General features: G+C 38.4%; 1 protein-coding gene across 2 annotated transcripts; it reads right to left on the bottom strand.

Moving 5' to 3' along the window:
- Window positions 1-14,227: 14,227 nt before the first annotated feature.
- meox2b (mesenchyme homeobox 2b) lies at window positions 14,228-21,704 on the bottom strand. 2 transcript variants are annotated; one of them, XM_027006411.3, is made up of 4 exons: window positions 21,429-21,704; window positions 20,741-21,278; window positions 17,445-17,617; window positions 14,228-15,293 (listed from the first exon to the last, which is right to left on the bottom strand). In XM_027006411.3, exons 2-4 carry the CDS (start codon window positions 21,228-21,230, stop codon window positions 15,072-15,074), a joined length of 885 nt encoding a protein of 294 aa, XP_026862212.1. In that variant the 5' UTR covers window positions 21,231-21,278; window positions 21,429-21,704; the 3' UTR covers window positions 14,228-15,071. The 2 variants fall into 2 exon arrangements, with proteins under 2 accessions (XP_026862212.1, XP_026862211.1); XM_027006410.3 differs by having other exon boundaries at window positions 20,741-21,704.
- Between the last annotated feature and the right edge of the window lie 977 nt (window positions 21,705-22,681).

Here is a 22,681-nt window from a genome sequence, read left to right as displayed (position 1 = left end):
CTGAATGTGTGGGTGCAGGAGAAAGACCAGTATTAGTGAAACTGAAAAGTGGTCAGTATTGTTCACCCATGCAGTGATGTGTAAATTAATTCTGCTCTGGTATTTCCTCAGATGTCACATGGCTATGAACATTTCTGATCTAGGATCACATATTCAAATAAAAGTAGCTCAGCTTTAAACTGATCAGTTTTTTTAATGATCAGTGTGTTAATATTTCTTAGATTAAAAAAAAAATCACACGTAGGGAAAAAATTAGATTTAGGTCACTTACATCCAATAGTGTCAGTGCAGTCTGTTGCATTTGAAGTATCAAGTGCAATAGATATCTGCTGTTATTTCACTTGATGCAGATTAAAATAGGAAATGTTTCTTACAATAACAGTGACTCATTTTCAAGTAACCTTATTACACTACATAATGTAGTAACAGAACCATTCTTATGTCACACTGATGTCATCCAAACATTGCATGCATTGGCTAGCATATATATCGTTTTATAGCAATGGCACAATTCTTTAGAAACGTAATACTGAACATGCCAGACCAACAAAAACCCATGAACCTACTTAACTAGGGTTGTTTTGCCTGGAAAGCCTTGGTGACTGATGGGACCTCAGGATAATTCTGACAGGAAGTGGTTGATCTTGCCACACAAATATTTTCTTCGTCCTCTTGGACCACCAGGGCACACACGCAATCCCCAGGAGGTAGGGGAGCTAGCCATCTTCCAAGCAGAAGCCTGCATTTGTCACATGGAAGGAGGAAGCAATATGTCCAGAATCTGAGCCACTTCAAATTCAAAGGATCTGGCTCTGCAAAAGAAGCCACCTTTAAGAAAGACATCTTGAAATATCCAGACATCCATTTATGATGATCACACTTGAACAATTAAAAGAGTAATGCATGGTATCAAAAATATCTTTTTGGCAAAAAAAGTATGTCATCTCAACAGTTCCTTGATTTCTGATTTTTTTTCTTTATTTTTTGTTTAAAAAAATAACCACAAACTGTTGCAGCACTCATTTTTCAGTGGTAGTATTACACACATATGCCTCCAAACTGACAAGAAGGCATACATTGTGAATAATAAACCTACTCAGTTGCAGGAGTTCTGATTAATTTGATGAAAAATATCAAGTGTGATAAATCTGTGGCTGTAAATTGTAGTTCGTTCCCAGAGAAAACTGCAAAAACAGACACACATTACCCCCCCCCCCCCCCCCCCCCCCCCCACATGATATGAAAGAGTACATTTGTGCAACACACATTAACAATAAAGGCTTATTGTTTGAGTTTGAGTAGCAGACACAGGTTTGATTGTATCCCAGTGGCCATTAAGGCTTCTCCGGAGCTGTTTATAAGGATCACAGCTCCTCTTTCTGAAACCTAAATCCTCTCTGGGCAGCTAGGAGAATGTCTGCTGGACTCTAGGCACTGTATTCAGGCTCAAGAGGGATTTTTAAGCAGTTGTAATAATTCAGTGATAAATAAATATATCTATATATAATTTTTATTCCTGATGAAATCATTGACAGCCTCCATTAAAGACTACAGAAAAATCTTCTGTCAGCCCTTACTGTCCTTTATTGATTGCTATATTTCAATGACACACTCTTTGTACTAATAAAACCACTGATCTGCACCAAGCAGCTGCATAAAGGAACAAACTAAGAGGTGTGGAGAAGATGCTTTGAAAGTGCTGTTTTTTACAGACTACCCATGATTTTCAGTTTTCTTATGCTTGGCAATAATATTACTGTGAGAATACTTTTCCACAGCTACTGCACAGACAGCACAATGCTTGATCCTTATGTCCTCCACACTCACATGTTGAGTTAAAAGATGCATTACCTTGGCATCTGAATTCATACTTGGGACTAATTACATGCTTGTAAAGTTTAGTGGAGCTTAGACCTAATGATGGACCACCCATCTGTCTTTACAAATGGGTTTTGGCACATCACACCTCTCAGGCCACCATAAAGAAGGAGAAAGTTCTCAACTTCAAAGAGTATGACTAACTCCTTTACCCCACTCACAACTTAAAGCAAACAGCTCAAATGTGAAAATAGGAGGGCAAATTTATTGCTGTGGAGTTTATGTGTAGTACTGTAATTCTGCCTTTTGACACTGACTATTTCACCATAGCTACAGAACTAGAACATTTGCCAAATGAAATATGTACACACTGCCACACCGAAGCATTGCAGGAGCAGGAGCAGTGTTTTTTAAGATAAACAACTCTCAGATGTGTTTAGTGTGCCATACATGCACTGGCTGGCCTTGAGAATGAAATAGGCCAAAAGCCCAAATGGCATTATTATTTTTTCTTGATGAAGTATTATGTTTTTTCAGTAGTAGAAGGGCTATGGAAGGCCGCCATTCATCATTCAAACCTCGGAAGCATGTTCAAACAACTCCCTTAGTTAGATAGCACATATAAATAATGCAGCTGCCAAGCTACAAGCACCAATGGCAGACGGTCTGTTGTTGAGCCTCCACTTTTTTCCCCAGCTATCTCTGGATGGGATGTGAGGGAAGATTGATGCGAGGTGTCACTGGAGGGAAGTGGGAGGGGCCAGGTTGCAGTGGAGTGCAGCTCCCCGCTCTCCAGCACAGCAGGATGCTGTACAGTCTGGCAGCCAGTACTCTAGTCACTGAACAGGCGGAGCTGTAGGGAATGCCACAGAAACTTGCTCACTGAGCGAGGAACGCTGAAGCCTGCAAATCCGTATTACCAAACACACTGGTGGTGTTTGCCTCTCAGGATGTTGGGCAAATGCCACATCAAACAAGGGGGATGTCAAAAGAAGGCATCATGTATATAATTATGCATCAGTAAATGACCACGACCTAAATTCTCATTGATGTTCACAAGGGGAAAAACTGGAATCATGTGCTACCACATAAAGAATGTAGCTTCTATGTAGTGGTATCAAATGAGGCATTGATTTGCAATCTGCTGAGTAACTGTACGCCCTGTCAGTCATGTTATCAATGGTGTGTGAAGGCTTTTGGTATTTGGCACATGAGACTCTACATGCTGGGTGCCAACTTCAACAGCAGCTTAAGCCCCAGGACACTGGACAAACCGCTCTGTCATCACAATACTTCACGCTGTCTCCACCAGACCACTGCCAAATCTACAGAATGAGCTTTTTTGGGGACAAGATGGAGGGAAAGTGTGAATGGCAGGCAGTCTTTGAAAAGTTGTGTTGTACCACATTATTAAAATAAAGCACATTGAGGCTTTATTAATATGTATAATAGTCCACTGAAAAGACTCATATAGGCTAAATAATCTCAAGACAAGCTACACTCAGTTTCACATTCACATTTGCAGTCCAAAACTAGAAGGTCTGGAAAAATGCATATACTGGTCTAAATAATGTACCACAAAAACTATGTAATAGGCTATAGGTTCTTTAGTTATACAGCTGAACCACAGAGAAAATGGAATAAGTTCTGAATAGTGTGGACTGTGTCAAAAATGAATAAAAGAATAGGTTCATAAATTTTTCCAAAATACTCAGATTTGTGCTGAGATGTTTGTCCTAAGACTCACCACTTCATGGAGTCACTAAGCACTCAAATATGCACTTAAGTATAAAAAAAACACCTCCTTTTACTTGTTTACTGTCTTCCTTTCACACTGGCCAGGGCTTTAGCCTGTATTTTTAGCACTGACCTAGCTATTGTAACATGAGTATATGTATTTGACAGTGACTACAAAGCACTTCTGTTAGTTAGTCTGGAGAAGGGCCTCTACCAAATACTGTAAATGTAAATGTTATAGGTAAGGTATAGTATTGCATAGTATGATGTGGTGTGGTGTAATATGCAATAGCACTGTACAGTATTTTATGGTATAGTATGATATAGTGTGGTATAGAAAGCTGTAGTATGGTATAGTATGATATAGTGTGGTATAGAAAGCTGTAGTATTGTATAGTATGATATAATGTGGTATGTGATGAGCTCACATAATGCATAAGGAGATAAATGTTTTCCTGAAATTTTATCCAGTTGGACCTGAGTATAATACTCAGTATTAAAACCAGTATATTCAGTGGAGGGCAGTGAAAAATATTTAAGATGTGGTTGTTTGTCACATTTATGTCAAGTGAGACTTAAACAAAAATGAGTTTTAAAAAAGACAGGATAAACAAGAGGTGCAAACAAGGCAAAAGAAAAACAAGAGCATACACAAAAAGGTAACCAAAAGACTGAGTAGTCTTGCAGTTCTTGGGCTTGCAAGAGAGATTTTCAGGGAGAAGGTTAATACAAAGCACTGAAGTGCCGGTCTTATGGGCTTAATTAAGGAATAAGTAATGAGGTACATGGGTATGTGATAATTAGCATATTGTTGATTATGAACATGGAAGTGGTTGTGTGTTGTGATTGGTGGAGGGACTGGTAATTGACGAGCTGGAGGTGTCTGATTTGTTGGAAGAGGTGAATGAGGAAGTCTGGGTCTGAGTGTGACATCCCAATACAAGTTAAACTACTAGTCAGTTATTATTTATTTCAATATTAAAATCAACAAACTAATCATAAATAATTATCTTTAGTTGCACCTCTAAATGTTCTCAGATAGAAGGTACAGTATGCATTATTAAATTAGACTTGAATCTTGTTCATAAACACATGCAGTGATATTAGTAAATGCACTACTAATACAAAAACCAGAAATTTCTAGAGGTCCAAATATTGCTGGATGACGTATTATGCTACATACACACACACACACACACACACACACACACACACACACACACACACACACACACACACACACAAAAACCCTATTAGCTATGCAATTTTATGTAATATGCATAAATTAGTTTATGTGGCTTCAACACGTTTGTTACAGCAACTACAAAAACCATGTAGGAGTTAACTTTTTTGCGATGTGAAGCTGTTTTATTAACGTTCACATGAAAACTTTAATATGTTAAGGAAAACATTTTTAAACAAACAGAAGACTTGCATTTTAAACGTTAATGCAGTGGCCTTACCCGGCTGTAAATTATGTATCAAAAGGAAAGCTCCTACTCGTACAACTGCCTAACCTGCTCATTTCGACAGAACCTCCACCAAAACAGAGCTAGCAAGCTTACATTAACAAGCTACTACCTAGTTAAATAAATTAGCTAACTAGCCATATAACACTAGCTCAAACCTAGGTTCACTAGTTAGCTATCTTGACTAGTTCATTGGTACTACAAATGATAAAACTACCACAAATACACAACTTGACTCCATACTCGGAAATGAATTTTGGAGAAGATATCTTATTGAACGTGGGGGCGTATCTTGACTAACTTGTCTATTATTACCAGTAACATCAGCCGTATCCACTGACTCTGTTATCAATACCGTAAGATTTCTCAACACCACTGACTGACTCTGCTTCGCTCTGACTGGGCGATATTTCTGTCGCCTCAGAAGAGAGAGGGAATGAACCAGGAAGCTAATTTTCCCCAAATATGTTTCTATATTACGCGTTATTGTGCATTTTTTGCACCCTTATACTTATTGATTATTGATTTAAAAAAAAGAAGAAAATCACAATTTCCACCAGGGAGGGAAGTACTACTAAAGTAGAAACTACTGAAAATATATTTACAGCTTTTAAAAAATCTTATATTTTATTATTCTTAATTATTAGTTTTTTTTTTCTCATCCACATTATTTTTTTTCTAGTTTTAGCAGTACTTTTTAATTAATTAATGAATTTATTTTATTTGCAATTAAATATTTCTGTCATCTAAGATAAAACAAGCAAGTACAGATGGCCTGTGTGACATGTGCATGGCAAGGTTTCAGAGCCAAGGCTGCTGTTATTTCATGGGCCTCTGGGCCTGACTGCAGTGCAGTATGTCTACATCCTGAGTGCTTGCCTGCTTTTGTCTACCCTTGAACCTGCACGGCCAAAAATCTCAAGTCCCAGGCCAGATTTATGAAGGCGCTCTTCATCAGGGGCTTGCCCCACCACGGCCACGCAAGGTTTGTTCTTCAAACAGTAATGTCCAACTGCATGGGGAGTGGTGTTGTCTCCCTCTGCTTACTTGCCTCTCTTCTTCTTGTCTCTCCTTTTCATCTCCGCCCTCCTTTTCCTAGCCATTACCTGTGTGATTCATCCTCTCCATTTCTGTCTAAATGGGATGCTTCCTGGCTATCATTGCTTACCCCCTAACACCCCCCCCCCCCCATAATACATATGTGTTCACCATGCTTTTTTCCACTAACACTGTCATCCACTATGAATGTACAAAATGAGACAGAGGTCTCTGAAATGCCATCAGATTCTTTGTCCCAAGTGATTACTAGAATATGAGATGTGACTTTCATCCTACACCATTTAGACTTTTTAGTTAGTTCAAATGGTACTAATAATTACACTTTCTCTTTTCCTCATTTAATTTCTCCTACTGCCTCCCACTCTAATTGGCCCACTTTCACTCTCCATCTCCCACCTTACCCCAGTGCTGTTCCACAAAGTCTAACACATGCCAGTCCTCTAAAAAATGCATAGAGGAAGCAGGGGTGATGAGAGACCAGTCAAAACATGTGGAGGGAATTGCCATTAGCACATGTGGCTTTTTGTGGCTTTCTTTTTGAAATAGTGCAAGTAGGCTTCAGATCCCATATATTTTTGGTAAATAAGGTGGATGAACACCATTTAGGTGTTTATTTTAAATGAAAGAGATTCATTGCTGAAAGACACACAGGTGTGAGGATCCCAAATGTTCCCACATGTTTTTGATAAAGGAAGGGTGGTGCTTTTCTCGGCTGTGAACATGATTTGTTTCAATGAACCTGAGGTCAAAGGGTTAAGGGTCACTCGTCCTCTTCCACAGGAAGATGTGTTACAGGATTATTACATGAGTGAATGAGTGCACTGCATGAGGTTCAGCATGACCTGAGGCTTATGGGGCCAAACCACTCTCCTGTTTCCTTTATTACTGCACTTGTAAAGACAAAGTGCCCTGTGTTTCTCAGCAAAGAAATACAGACCTTCTCTTCTGACCATGTGATTTTTACCAAGACCACACGCAGAGAAGTGTTTGATATAGACATTAGTGTCTTGATTAATACTATACTATTTATCAACAATTATTGACTATTTGTTTGGTTCTGTTCATTTAATGATTTATTGTGCCTTCTGCATACCCTGCTAGGTAGACTGAACTTAACTAATTACTGTTTCACTAGAATACATCCTCCTAATAAGACTTACAGAAAGAGCCCTTTTCAGAAGGAAATGAATGACAAATATGTCCAGGTCCAGGTCCAGTGAGTTTCAGGAAAGAATTGGTCACTCGGGTTACATCTCCCATGGTCTTTGTTTATAGTGCGTCTGATCTTTATGGCCTCCACTCTAGCCCACGGATTGTCGTTTTGGAGCATTTGGGACTGCACCTGCTTGGCCTTTAAAAAATCTCTTCCTCTTCTATCTTTCCAGTGTACTTAAGTCTATCATGCCATTAAATTACCCTCTTCCAAGCATGGATGGCAAAATCCTCAGCTCAAAGAAAATCTAAACAGACAGCATGCTAACTTCTAACCACAAGCTGTAGCCACTGACCCGGCTGCAATGTTTTCATCACTATTCAGTATGGAACTCCATGATGACAAAAGAGTCTTTAGGATACTGGATGTAATGGCTTCTGCCTTAAGATGAAGGTAAAATGTTCTATAGGCCTATTATAACTCACTAAACAATTTATATAAAATAAAGCACTGACGTACCACTTCTTTTGCTCTTGGCTGATCTAAAGTGGTATTTTGAAAACTTCTCAGTTGGCAGTCAAACCATAGTGGTTGGAAAAAGCAGAAGGTCAAGGCCAAGGCCATTGTGTGGCACACTGGACTGAAGATGGGCTAAACCATTGGCTGGCAATCACAGTGGTGCAGGATACAATGAGTCATTGAAACTAAGGATGAAAGAAAGAAAGCAAAATTTTAAAACTAACAATACTAATAATAATTAACTTTCCCAGAAGAACACAGAGGAAGCTTTAATGCCTACTAGAAAAGAAATTATATTTATATTCATCAGTGCTTATTTTTACAAGTTTTAGGGAGGAGAAAAACTTGTAAATAGGAAAATAAGTTTTAGAATGGTTATGTTTAGGGAAAAGTTAATTCTCTTTCTTTCTCTCTCTCTCTCTCTCATATATACATACACACACCTACATTGTAAGCAAGTTAACATTCTAAGATTTAACCTTTTCACTGCGAATCACTGCAAATTTTATTTATTAACTTAAAGGCAATTAATTTTAAAACCACAACTTTGTTCTATTAGCAAAAAGATTAAAATAAACATTTCCATATTCATAAATAAATTCTATGCTGGCCATGTCTTGGTGTAGGGGTAATCTGATTTTTATTTGAATCACAGGCATAGAGAAGAACTTAATAAATTACATTTCTGCATTCTTCCAGACCAGCCTCCTATAGGGATTCCATTAACATCTGAACTATTTATGATGTCTCTGCACAGTGGCACAGGTAGGGTGACCTGCATTGTGAAAGCTCACAGCTGGCCTTAAAACATCTGAAAGGGTCCATAAATCATGATTTACTTTGATAATTCAACTAATGTTTGTTTGCATTACATTTTCAATGAGTTTTTCTTGGCTTTAAAAGTCACTTTAGCTAAACCTGATTATACGCTAGAAGTGTTCCTAAAGGCATCATAATGAGATTCTGGATGGATTTAAATGTTAAAAAAACATTTTGCCGTCTGTGAGTTTTTTGAAGTCTAACAAACCATGCCAGCATAGCAGTGATAATATTTGACTAGATCTGGCTGGAAATTGTTGCAGTTTCATGACACAGCAGTGAAGGACCTCACACCATTCAACACAAACTGAAATCCCTTTATGATACACCAAACTACCAATGTATCAGAGAAACATAGGTTCCAAACTCCACTGGTATTTTGCTATCATTGCAATGTATGCTGATTTTAAGGTGCCTGATTTGTTGCAATGCTCTTTTTTTGAAAGTAGACAAACTTCAGCTGCTTCAATAAGACAAGCAGTGCTTTCAACTTAAAATTAATCCATGTCCTTTTAAAATCAGCAGTTAAAGTACCAAGAAAATCTACAGCTGTCCCAGTTTCCAAAGTTATTCTAACGTATTTTTATTGATGATAGAGGCTTGTCTTACTTTTTTCTTTCCATCTGTGATAAGAAAACGGAGTGGTAGCTGCCAAATTGGTCTCCATTGTATGTCCAAATCTTGGGCCCCCAAGAAACTAATGGAAGTCAACCCTAGAAATAGAAAAGCTATATGGATGAGATCTAATACAAACCTTGTAACATGCTGTTCAGGCACTTTCTCAGGCTTTCTCTCTAATATCTCCCAACAATGTACTTGGTTGCATAAGACTATAATGTCTCCACACAATCTCACATTTCTTCCATATTCATTAAGAAAACATGTTCTGTCTACTGTGTGAAAAAAAAGTGGCCTTATAATAATTTAAATTTTGCTTGAAATTCTGCTGTAATGAAATTGAAGTTGATGAGGCATTTCACAGAAACTCTCATTTGGTAGTTGTGGTTTATTTACAGCATATATGACCCATGTACCACTATAGATCAAAAAGGATATGGGTCTATAATGTCAACTGCTTGTGAGGATAGAGGGAGATTCTGACATGAAAACCTTGCTAAAAAAAATCATAGAAGGGTTCAGATGCACTCAGTTTTGGAGACTCTCTCCTTACTGTCTCCTGCAGGTGTGCAGCTCGGCACTGATCCCAGAATCATTGCACGCTTTCTGACAGAATGCCATCTAGCATACAACGTTCTCACAATGTTGACAGAATGTTGCTTAACTGAGCAGAGAGCGCACCTTGAATGAGGCTATGGAAATCTCTGGACAAACTTCACCACTGGACAGAGAATCAGTGTCATCACCCTGTTGATCTCTAAACTGGCAAATTCACAAGCATGAGCCTTGTAGCCACGCCAGTCCAGTGAAAATGTGGGTGTTGTTGCCTATTGGGAGTGGGGGTGTTTTGGATTTGAGACCATCCATGCACAACTTAAAACAGATCTCCCTTATCCACATGAAGTTTCTACAGTGTGCGAGTGCGTGCGTGCGTGTGTGCATGCGTGCGTGCGTGTGTGTGTGTGTGTGTTTTTGGACCAGTTTTTGCTGTAGCCCTCACAGTTACCACTGATGTTAGAATGAGGGTTAAATGAGTTAATGTACATGGTTCTCCCAACTTGGTATGCTTTGAGGAAATGCAGGGAAGGAAGTTACACTCATCAAGGTTTTAACCAAAGTTTCTGCTACAGATATTGTTACTGACCTTAAATAATGCTTTGAATGTTTTTAATAAAAAGATAAACAATCTTATTCACATGTTTATTGATTAGAAAATATATCTTTATACACGTGGATAAATTATTTAAAAATTAAAATGGAAAAGAAAGTAAGCCAATTATTTAAAATGCTCTTTAATTGTCTGAGCCAAACTGGTGCTCTTCCACTAGAGATTGGGAGTGTTTGGGAGTGCCCCAGAATGCATGGAATGCTACGCTGTGTGTACACAGGTGGGCTGAGGAACAGGATAAGATTGGAACAGACAGTTAATTGGGAAATCCAAATGGGCATATAAAACCCATGATTACACATACTCTACTTCTCAATTAATCCATGCAAAGATGTGGGAAAAGGCATCTGAGGGGCTGCAAAGACACTTAAAAGGTCTGTACAAAGTCTGTACATGACAGCTACCACTGTCAACACTGTGCTGGAGAAAAAAACCCTGCCAATGACTCAGGTTTTTTCAGCCTGCGTAAAGATGAATAAACATGCTTCAAGTACTGAGATTTATATTCCATAAAATGACTTAGCAAGATTATGATACGTTTTCCTCTCAGACTAAAACATTAGGATCTGAACTTGTGCCTAATAGTTAAGACTAATGTGCCCTCACTTCCAGACAACAGGCCTGGACTGCAGTGATATGTGGAGAATGACATTTGTAAAGCAGATGCTTGTGTTTCCTGTCAAGTCAACTTTTTGGCAACTTTATGCATAACTTCTGTGAACAACACTGTTTGAGTGTCAAAAATCCCCAACTACTGATTAAATACATTTAAAAGCAACAAGGAAATAATTTTAGAATTTATTTTGGTCTTTCAAAATCTGATCTTTCATTGTGGTGAAATAAGATTCTATTACAGCTTTAAAACGTTTATATAAAAGTCTGGGCCGACTGGGTGTGTCTTTCTTGCACACAGTAAAAGTGTTGGTAAAAAAATAAATGAACATGTTTTACATGTACAAACCAGAGATAGGCTTTGGTCTCACTCATTCCTACCCATTTGTTTAGGCCCATGCTATAATGGTCCTATTTATAGAACAGCTTAATTCAACACATTAAATAAAGTGAATCATTTCTGATGTCTCCTAATCCACCATTTAAATAAATAACTTTCTCTCTCTCTCTTTCTCTCTCTCTCTCTCTCTCACTCACACACACATACACACACACACACACACAGTGAGAAAGAAAAATCTGATTGAACTTCTGATAACTTTTTATTGTTTTTTACATAAATATAAGAAAACAAAAAATATATTTAAAAATATTATATATATATATATATATATATATATATATATATATATATATATATATATATATATATATAAAGGAATAAACAGGTTTAACGCAAGAAATAACTTTCCTTATGTTTAACTATTACTGTGCTTGGACAATTTTGCTAAAATAACAGTCTACTAAACATCGATATTATACTTGATCTAATAATTTTCTTTATCTAATTTTAATTTAATGTGTTCCTCTCTTTTTTGGTCCAGACATCATTTGTGTAACTTTTTTTAGCATGCCAGGTGTAAAATCACATTCGGCCCACTTTCTTTCGGTTCTCTAGATATACTCTAGTAAAGTTCACTGTTGTGCCAATAAATAAGACTCCAAATGGACAAAACAGGTGTCACTCATGGTCCCCTGCCAATTTATTGGAAGCATTTCCTCCATTTCGTCATTTGATATCACGCAGCCATAATCTTAAGATTCAGAACAATTTCCTGAGTCTTAGACCATTCCTGAATCTAGGATACCACAGTTGGATTTTGGATGCAGAATTTGTTTGAATCACTATAAAAATCTTTCTAAAAGCTTAATTAATTCAAATTATAACAAACACATAGGGGAGTCTAACTTCAATTTGCCAAATAAGGATTTTATGTCACTGAAAATGATACATGGTTAAACAATCTCATTATCACATCAGAGCAACAGCTTCTTAACCAACACACACACACACACACACACACACACAAATGGCACTATTAGTCTCAAGACATGATGCTACAGTTTTTCTTTGAAACAGCCATGGAATGTGAGTAAGCTTAAGGGCCTATGATGTGATCTGATCTCCAGGTTAAGCTCAATTATTTGAACAAACATGTAGCAGGTGAAGATTTCTCACAGACCACCATTTTTAAAAATATTTCTCCCAGATGCACCATGACTTGGCTTTAATCCAGACTGTAGAATCTGTGAGAAACTCTATGCAGGCATATTTGTATCCATATTTTATTCTCAAGACTTTTGTTTCACTCAAGTAAAAGGCTTGAGCCTATTTTAAAAAATACCTGTGTTTCATTATTGGTACCGTGTTGATGAAAGACATAGCAAAGATCTGCTCTTGCATAGAGCCACTGTACTCGAAGGTTGTGGGCACACTAGACTACCACAGTGAAAATCAGAATGGCCGCTATGGTACTATGTATTGCAGTTCAGCGAACATCATCTGTCATCACCTACACTCACACTGAAAATTACCTTAAATCATAACTTTGACAGGCCATGCAGACACTCAAATTCAGTGTGGAAAAGTCTTCAGATGGTTTTGTTGTTCTTGGCATGGCACTGTGAAATGACAACATTTCCCTTCCTGCTAAAGGAAAGCTGTTCCCAATAGGGTCAAGGTAGAGGGTTCATGCAAGATCAAAAGTAACATGGGCCAGAAGTATTCCAGAACAACAGTTTTATCTCCCTCTTGAATGGCACTGACTGTCTGAACTTGGATAGTTCAGAGCTTGCTCAGGAGAGCTGTATACAACTGGGCAATCACTCATATGTAACAGGGCAAGAAACTGGATTATCCAGCACCCTAGAACAAATAAAACTAATCTCTGTATTTTATTTCTTCCAAATAATCACCTTGGGTAATATTTGTCAGTAACATTATGAATTTCATGGAAAATGAGCTTTCCCCCTGCTTTTCATTGTCTTGCCAGGTTTTATTAATGTACTTGAGAACAAAACTAGAAACTTTATTATTTTTACAAAGAAATCTCACAAGAGAATTATCTTGACTTCCAATGTGCATGTAGCCCCTGACCACATGCAAGCCTCAGACAAAAAGCAACAAGCAATTCATAGTGGGAAACATCCTTTAAAATGTTGGGTGCTTGTTTGTATTTGTGTTAGTGATGTAGTTTGTGAGTTGTGGCATATTCCTCATACCTAAGTCATGTTTTCCTTGATTTATGTTTATTCACATAAGATGTTTTTATATAGATTTCTCTATATAGAATGAAATCTGCCAGCCCATATTCATCATGCCTTTGTTTAGACATGGCTATGATCACTGCAGCTGGGTGCTTGGCAGGCTTTGAGAGGTCATAAATATATTTCCCATTCATTTCTTACAGCTACGAATTGTTTCCTCAAGGGGATTACTTTGTGTCTTGCTTTGATCACAGTATATCATATACAAACATCTAAATCGGACAGCTAATCAAAACCGTCTTGCACAGAGGAAAATGCATGGCTGGATTTGACCACAACTGAAAACAAATCCACTTAGCTTGGGCTTTGCCTGTGTGTCAGAGAGACCAGCAAAGCCACAAATCAAATAAGTCCAAACTTCTGGAGGTATCGAATCACCAGCTGCTCTCATATGAGTGAGAACGTTTCAAAAGTCAGACCACTTGCCAAAATGCCACTCTAAAAATTAGGATGCACACTCACATGGTAGTCATAGAAATGACAAACCATAATATTATTTTTTCAACATGGCTTTCCATCGCATTTACATCACATTATTTCCTTTGAGTTGATAATATTTCCATGGAAAAAGGAACTCTAAATGGAAAAAAAATGATATGAACAATTCTGCAGTAAATTTATTATTGTCATTGTCATGACAAAAACGTCTGGAGCTGTAATACCTGTTTATTCAAAGGGTAAACATATAAGCATGAAAGGAAGAGAACTACACATTCAAGAGAATAGATGAGAAATGGTAAAAATGCAGTTCCCCCATTATGTATATTTATCATATTTCATCTCAAAGACAGTTCTCATGTTAGCAGACATTAAGCGATGCAAGTAGTTTGAAATTTCAGCCTATTGTAACATGGTTTTCTGTAACATGGTTTTATTCTCATTAGGGAAATGGTGCATGGAGTTGCTACACATTGGTATGAAGTTATGATGCATATTTCAGCTCACTTTACGAAACATACTATTAACTGTTCATTACAGAATTCTATTTAATAAGCTGGGGCATTAAACACTGTCATTCAGACAGTAAACAGATATTCCTTTAGTTGACAACAGGCACAATACTACATCCTCAATGGTGTTAATGTTTAATGGCAACCATTTAAATCCAAGTAAATACAGTAGAACTCAATTAGGGCAATAATTATACAGTGCAAAAAATTTCTTTCCAAGGCACTTATGTGGAATGTTCTCAACATTCTTTCATTTATTTACAAAATCCAATTTTAGACTACAGCTTACAACTGAAAACATATTCGAGTCCGTTGATTCCATTGAGTTTCCCAGTCATACCACACTTTTTTAGTAAAATCTCACTGATGAGATGTTGCTGAAATTGAGATCTGTTTAGTTAGCTGACTCCCCATCTGTTTAACAGAACAAAACCTAAGAAATCCAACAACTAGCCCTAGTCTATAAGTTTTTAAGGGCCCTAAAGTACTAAGAAAGTTGATTCCTGAGGAAATGTAGTTTTCAGCTGGAAGTTTCCAGAAGGTCATAAGTGAGCATGTTCAGAGCTCTGGTCACTGTCGTGACTGTCGTCCTCATTGGCAGGGGAGCCAAGGGGGTGGTGCAGTCCCACCATGCCAGCAAACTCGGAGGGCAGGAGCGTTCCTTTCTTCACATTTCCCAGCTCTTTCTCCCGGGCCGCTGCACCCTGCTGCCCGCCTTTCACTCGTTTCCACTTCATCCTCCTGTTCTGAAACCACACCTTCACCTGCACACAGCAAGCAGACAACATTGCAGTTCACTCAGTCAACTCGTGTTTACATTAAATGAGGTGAATACAGCACAGTATTTACAGACAAATGAGTTATGTCACATCATGCAGAGCCTAATTTGATGGTAAAGTTGTTAATGATATAGAGTAGCAGCAACCAACTGTACACAGTGTTTACAGGATTAACTTAGTTTCCTAGCTATGCTTGCTTGCTAGAACTGCATTGGGGTAACTCTATGCCATTTTGTGGGTGTATGTGTGAGCAGGCATGTTCTGATACTCTGTTTTGGCAAACATAGCCTCTCCCCACTCTCAAACCACTATCACCTCCATAAGAGAGGACTCTGCGTAGTGTGACTGTGTGTGCACATGTATATTTGCACATGGAAGGCGGATTTACGGGCTTTCTGTAACGAAGCTCTGTTTACGCAGCACTCTCTCGCCCTCTCACTCACTCACGTTACATGGCCCCCACGTATGACTCACATCACTCGCTCACGTTACATGGCCCCCACATATGGCACACATGACCTGCTCCCCCACGCCACTCGGCCACCCGGCGGCTGAGTACTACCTCTTCTTGCAGTCACACTCCCTGAGGGACCCTGTGATCCCTCTCACACTCTGGGTGTTTTGCCCCTCTAGAACTGGAAAAGTGGAAGTGTGGTAACCTGACTGGGGGGCTAGCAACGTGTGGTGAGGCTATTTCCACCTGGCCAATAATGCGCTGACGCATGGCTCAAGGCAGCCCACTGGCCCAAAGCCCTGCCTCCTTTCCCTGACTCAACAGCTTCTTCCGTATTTGTGTCTCTCAGCGATGAATAAGCTGCTGCCTAAAACGGTCTGAACAGGTCCGGACCCCGAGATGGTAACCACCCCCGCAGACGTGGCTCTGACCAGGGTAGATAGGGATCTATTTTAGAAAGAGGGTGGTTATTTTAGCTGGAAGACTGCAGGTATTTTAGGGTGAGCTGCAGTGTAAATGGCTGGATGAATACAAAGGTTGTCCTAAATTATAAACTCCTTAATGTAATATCCAAATTCTCTTGCAAACTTTGTCAACTGACTTTACAAATAGAACATAATTTGGTGACATTGGGAGCCAGGAGTACTTGCGCAGTGACTAACAATCATTATTAGTAATATTCCGCATTGAAATAACATGCAGGAGCAAAATAACCAATGAGTTGTGGATGTTACAATGGGTAGCAACGACCCACACACACAGATTTACTGAGCCTGTGAAGCCTTCTTTAGCAGCATGGGGTGGGGGGGCACTGAACAGGAAGTTTTGAGTCCTAGTTGAGTTGTCTGGCTCCATAGACCTCTGTTTAGGCCAATTCACTTGAGCTGCATTTATCCTTCAGGGTTCCAGGTTCAGAGATGGGTGTTAGAGATTCACAGACTATTCTGGATAAACATGTTCTACAAGCTGATGTGTGATTTATGCTGGGAAGCATTTGGAAAACCAGAGGTGTTGCACGTGGTACGTAAAATGCTCTCAAGAAGACCAATGAACTTGACTCAATTTGTTATACTTAGAATGCAATTGACAGCTCGGTATTATTTGAAGCACTCAGAATTATAATGTGTGAAATATGCCACATGTGGGCATGATTTAAAAGGTTTGTTTATATTAGTTAAATGAGTAACTGAGAGAAAGAAAAAAGGAGTAATGGTTTACTCAGCTATGACTTGCACACATAAACCACCCACCCTCCCATCCACACACTCACCAACATGCACATACACACCCACATACCCCCAAAAAGCAGCACTCAACATCAAAAGAGTTCCAGTGAGTTGGAATCACTTAGCTAATTATTGCTTAATTTCTACCACTTTGTAAATTCACCAAATTATCAAATGCCGAACTCATAAAACATTTCAACTGATTTTTTTTTTTTTAGATTTACAATGGTGTTAATGTGACTAAGTCTCAGTTTGCTACAAACTGAATGTAGTGCCATTTCAATCAAAATGACATTTTTTAAATTTCATTTAAATTTTTACTTTTAATTTAATTTTTATTTTTAGCTTTGCAGGAGTTTTTTTTTTTTAATTAATTTTTTTATTTATTTTAAAAAGCAGCTTTGTTTTTTCTCTTAGTAACATCAACCAAAAACACGGGCTCAGTATACAGCATACTTGTCTCTCTGTGAGGTCAAGGTTGACAGCGATTTCGTAACGTCTTAGCCGTGTCAGATAGTTGTGGTGGGCAAACTCTGACTCCAGCTCACGGATCTGCTCCTTGGTGAATGCTGTGCGCTCCTTCCTCGGCTTGCTGCTTGTGTCTGACTTGTAGCTCCCATCTTGGGAATCTGAAATGAAAAACAGAACATTTTCCAGTTGCAGGAAAAAATAGAATATGAACAAATGAAAAAAGGTCAGAAAAAAAATGGGCCAAAAGAAATTGTGTGATAAACTACAGAAGCCTAAGCGAAATGGAAATAAAATGAGAGCTAAACAATTAGGGGCTCCAGTCACCTTTTATTATGCCAATATTGGTCATGTGTCTAGAGAGGGAAAGAGGGGCCAAGGAAGGCGCATGTGGAAGTGCTCTCAGGTCTGGCCTAAATCAACAATGCTCCCCTCCTCTCACTCATTTGCACAGGATCCATGTTCTTTACTGTTCATTATGCACTTAATGTAAGCTATTATTCATTTACAGGTATGGACTATAATGCAGATTAACTATAAATATTCAAAGCATGCTTTTCACTCTATAATACTGAAAACATATGCTACTGTTTTTTTTTTTTGGTAAAATCTGAATTTTATTTAACATATATTTAATTACATTGGACATGCATTTAATAATAATCAATATATGACAGTAATAATATTGGAGATGTTTAAAAAATGTAACATTAATAGACAAGTTCAACATGATCTATATAGATATTTATATTTATAGGGTTATGAATATAAGTGAGTGAATATATAAGTGATGAAGTACTGTGGATGATTAAAAGTGCCTAGAAGCTGAGGTCTCAGAAAAATTCTACCTTCATTTAGTAATTTTTAACTATATTCCATTCTATTCTAAAACATGTTGTTAGAAACATTTATTAAAAGAATGGTGGCACCCAATAGCTGTGGATGTCTCCATGACCAAAGCTAGCATTTTTAGCACCAATAAATTAGGTGGGTTGTAATTTTCTTCAGATTGCTTTGATGGTGAAGACAACAATATGGTTTCAAAAATTATTTTTCCCCTCAGAAAGTCGAGACAGAGATTTCATTTCTGTAATTGCGTTCATAACCCTTTCACAAAAACACTTTTGAGGGTTAGTTTTGGTTGAACTTTATAGGAACATTTTAAATATAACAGTTTTAGACGATAAAATGCTGGATCCTGATTTATGGACTATTCCCTCAAACATGGCTTTGATTTTCTAATGCCAGCTTTCAAATTTTTAAATAATAGATGTGCTGAAAAATGTAAAAATTCCTAGCCAATGGCCTTCCGTTGCTTGATTATGAGAGTACAGAGTATGAGACTCCACTATCATTTTTTTCTAAGTGAGCAAATTGCAAAAGATGTTCTCCACTTCAGGTTGTATAATTGCAATTTTCAAATTTGAGCTTTTCAAACATGCCTAAAAATAAAGTGAAATAGAATCAGAGTTCCTTTACTGTACATAAGATTAAGATCTCAAACTTATTTTACTTTTGCATTATTCTGCACTCCCTTTGCCACATTGCTTCATGAAATATATGACCCCTACTGGTGAATAAAAACCATGTTAACTATGATAACTATTAGATAAGGGTTAAGGAGGGATTTGGATTTGGGCTAAATTGTAGAGTCAAGAGAAACCTTGTAGAAATTCTTTTAGGATTTTAGTGAGCCCTGACTTTGCTATTCTGCCATGTCGCACTACTGGACACTTTTGGAGACCCTTTCCCCCTTTGATGGTGCTTTTGGATAGCTGAGGTCACCCATTTGGTACAACTGGAAAATCACTCTCAAATCCTCTATAAGCCCACAGACCAAATTATTTACAGTAAATGTATGCCTTTTTTACAAACTGCAGTATTCTTTACTATAACTGCATCCAAAATATTTAGTTTCTTTTAATACTGTGTAAAGTCATTGTTAGACAGCTATATCAGAGTTCTTCTGGCGGCAACACTAAATGTTCAAAATGCACTACATGTGTTTCAAAAGCGCAGGTGTGAGCAGTGCATGCATTTAAAAATCAGTTTCACCTGTAGGCCATTAAAGCCCTGAAGAAAAATGCCATAGTGAGTTATACCTCCGAGACTGATGAGAGAGAGCGACCCTGTGCTGCACCAGAGCCAGCCATTGAAACTCCACTGGCCAACACATGCAGGATTCTTTTGTTTCACTAAAATTATTCACCCCACTTTGTAGTTTAAAGTAAATAAGAGGCAGACCTTATTTAAGATAGAACAGAGAAAGTAACAAATGTTGGGTTTAAGGATTCGTTTAATTTACTTGCAATGACAGGCCTACTGAGTAATGATTTTTGGACATTAGGCATACAGTCTTTCACAGTGTTATGCTGTGAACATATTGCACTAAGAATAATGACTACATTTCTGTGCAGCTGGTGTATTTTATTATTAAAATTAAGACTGAGAAATTTAATACAATCATTACATAAATAAAATTACTTAAAAAATGCTCTGAAATAATTTCGATTTTGAATAGATTTTTGTATATGTAATGTTATAGTCTAGTATAGCCATACTAGATCGTATTATAATATAAAATACCAGTTGTTATTTTCTGCATTTCTATTTCTATTTGTAATATAACTAAAATAATATAAATCATGCAACTAAGACTTTTTTGTAAAGGCTTTACATAATGTATCTCAGAAAGTAAAACCTGGCTACCACTGATTCATATATTGGAAATATGTCTATAAAGGCATAGTTCTAGCATAGAGTAACAAGCAAACAAATAAACACACTCAAGCACACATACAACAGCATACACTGAACTGGTTGGATTCCAGCCTATGTAGTAGAGAAGATACAACATGGCATGAACACTTAAACAGTGGTGTAAAATTATTAGAAATATTACACTTTAAAGTCTACAAAGAGCCCACTGAGACAACAAACATGAGTGGAGTGATTAAATTGGAAGTATGTTAACAACTAAATTATGTTTACTAGTTATGTACTAAAATTTTCTTTGGCTTGTTGTACAGTGACAAACACATGAAAAATAGAACTTGGCTGCTTTTGTTGGTACTTTGGTACTAAATAAAATGAAAGAAAATATGTATGTAGGTGTTAGATCTTTTGTTTGGCAATTTATGAAAATTTTATCTCTTTTATCAAAGAATTCTAATAATAATATAGAAGTTTTTTCTGCAAACAGTTTTCCTTATCCTAAAGTTCAAGTTCTGGCTTAAAACATGAATAATGTTAAAATTTTGTGTAGAAGTGTATGATGTGCTTACCTGGGCTATCACTCTTTCCTTTACTATTCCTTCTCTCTGGTTTTACAGGTGACATGGTGTTTCGCCCAAAGTCCGCAGGCACACCTGATGCCCCCAAAGGGTCACTGTTGCCCAGACCTGGGTTTGCTGTGCACAGGCCCTGGCTACCTGTTACTCCAGAGCCACATAGCTCTGATGCGGGGGTGTCAGGGTTTGGGAGGCAGATGCCATGGCGGGTGCCACCAGGCGAGGGCATCTGCTGGATGTGCCAGGATGGCTGGTGCTGGGGGTGATGGGAAAGTTGCTGAGTAGGGTGCCCACGAGCATGAGGCCCCATGAAGCTGCCCTCCTCTCCAGGGTAAGTGAAGGGTGGTGAGGGTCCCTGCAAGTCAGGGTAGGAGACGTGGTCGGAGCGGCCGTGCAAAACCAGGGAGGACTGGGTGAGGGCCGGATGCAGTGCCTGCGCTGGGGCGTGAGGGCTTCGCAGGCAGCCAAACAGAGAGTGATCCATCTCACTTCAGTTCACAGAAATCCACGTTGAATTACTCCCCTCCAAACACTTGTGCAAAAGAAAGAGAGACAGAAGAAAAAAACAACCGAAAGAAGAATGAGATGGGGCGCTGTCCAGACAGGAGTTGGAAGAAAAGTGGTAGTGGGAGTGTAAAAAAAAGCCCGTAAAAGGACACTGTTCCTTCACGGCCCCTCTTGCCTTGTTCCTGGGCTCCCGTAGTCCAGGAGTCGACGGCAGAAGGAAGAGAGAGCGGGCGGCGATGAAAGGCAGGGCCTCCGGTAATCCTGAGCATGCGGCCCCGTTGCCAGGCCAAGCGAGGGTAAACACACACAGCCCCACTGGAAGCTGCTCGGGTGACAGACAGGGAGAAAGGGAAGGAGGGAAAGATAGAGAGAGAGAGAGAGAGAGGGTGAGAGTGAGAGAGAGCTATCCTGGGCCTGAGTGTAGGGAATGTAAGTGGAAAAGGAGCGAGGAAAAGAGAGAAAGAGAGAGAGGGGAGGGTGGGAGGAGGTGGAGGGGTGGATGTTATATATAGGGCGTAACGTGAGAGGGAGGTTGGGTCACTAGCTTCTTGCTACTGACCACATGCTTACGATCTTCCTCCAGAAAGCGAGGGACAATAAATCTGAGGCTGGCCAAGCAGATCTGGCCTTAGGGAAAAGTGGGCAATTTATTTTGAACCTTAGCTATCTGACCCCCACTGGCACAACTAAGAACTGAGTTGTGTCAGCATAAGGGGTTTGGATATGCAGTTGGGGAACAGGAGACTGCAACTTGGTTTGCTTTGTATCTGCATTTGTGTTTATGAATGTTTATATATTGACCTAAACTGGATCACTTCAAACAACTCCATTAACTTGGTTTTCTAACAGTTGACAGTCATCTTATTTCATAATCTACTTTATGATTTATGATTATGAGGATCATCATCAACATCATCATCATCTGCTTCTTTATCATTATCACCACTATCTCTTACTGTCAGAACCACAGTTTCCATCAGATCTAGTTATCAAAAGAAAGTTCAGACTATACTGTATTTAGGTGACTGAGCATGCCAGTATGTAGCATTAATCATATCACATGTCCTTGTAAAATCATCAAAATGTACAAATATAAAATTCATATATTCACTTAAACATAAAAATGTTTTATTTGTTTTTGCATGAATTCAAGATAAATAAAATCTAGATGCAATCAGATGTAGAATGGTCCCATTTTGCAAGACTGCTATACACTATAAATCCACACATCCAGAAATGAGAAATGAATACTCACTGACTGTCCAAAAATGGGTTCCAGAAGACAAATGCTGTTAATACGCATGTTGATTTGTTAGTAGATGGAAGACTTTTTTTTTTTTCTTGGCGCTCTTACTGAAACAGAGAACATGAAATAGCTTCATCTAATGTCACCAAATGATTGAGCATTTGAAAAAGTACTACACATTC

This window comes from Electrophorus electricus, chromosome 2, assembly GCF_041902795.1.
Source record: "Electrophorus electricus isolate QZ-2024a chromosome 2, ASM4190279v1, whole genome shotgun sequence".
Classification (NCBI taxonomy): Eukaryota; Metazoa; Chordata; class Actinopteri; order Gymnotiformes; family Gymnotidae; genus Electrophorus; species Electrophorus electricus.
This window is presented reverse-complemented; position numbering and strand designations above follow the sequence as displayed.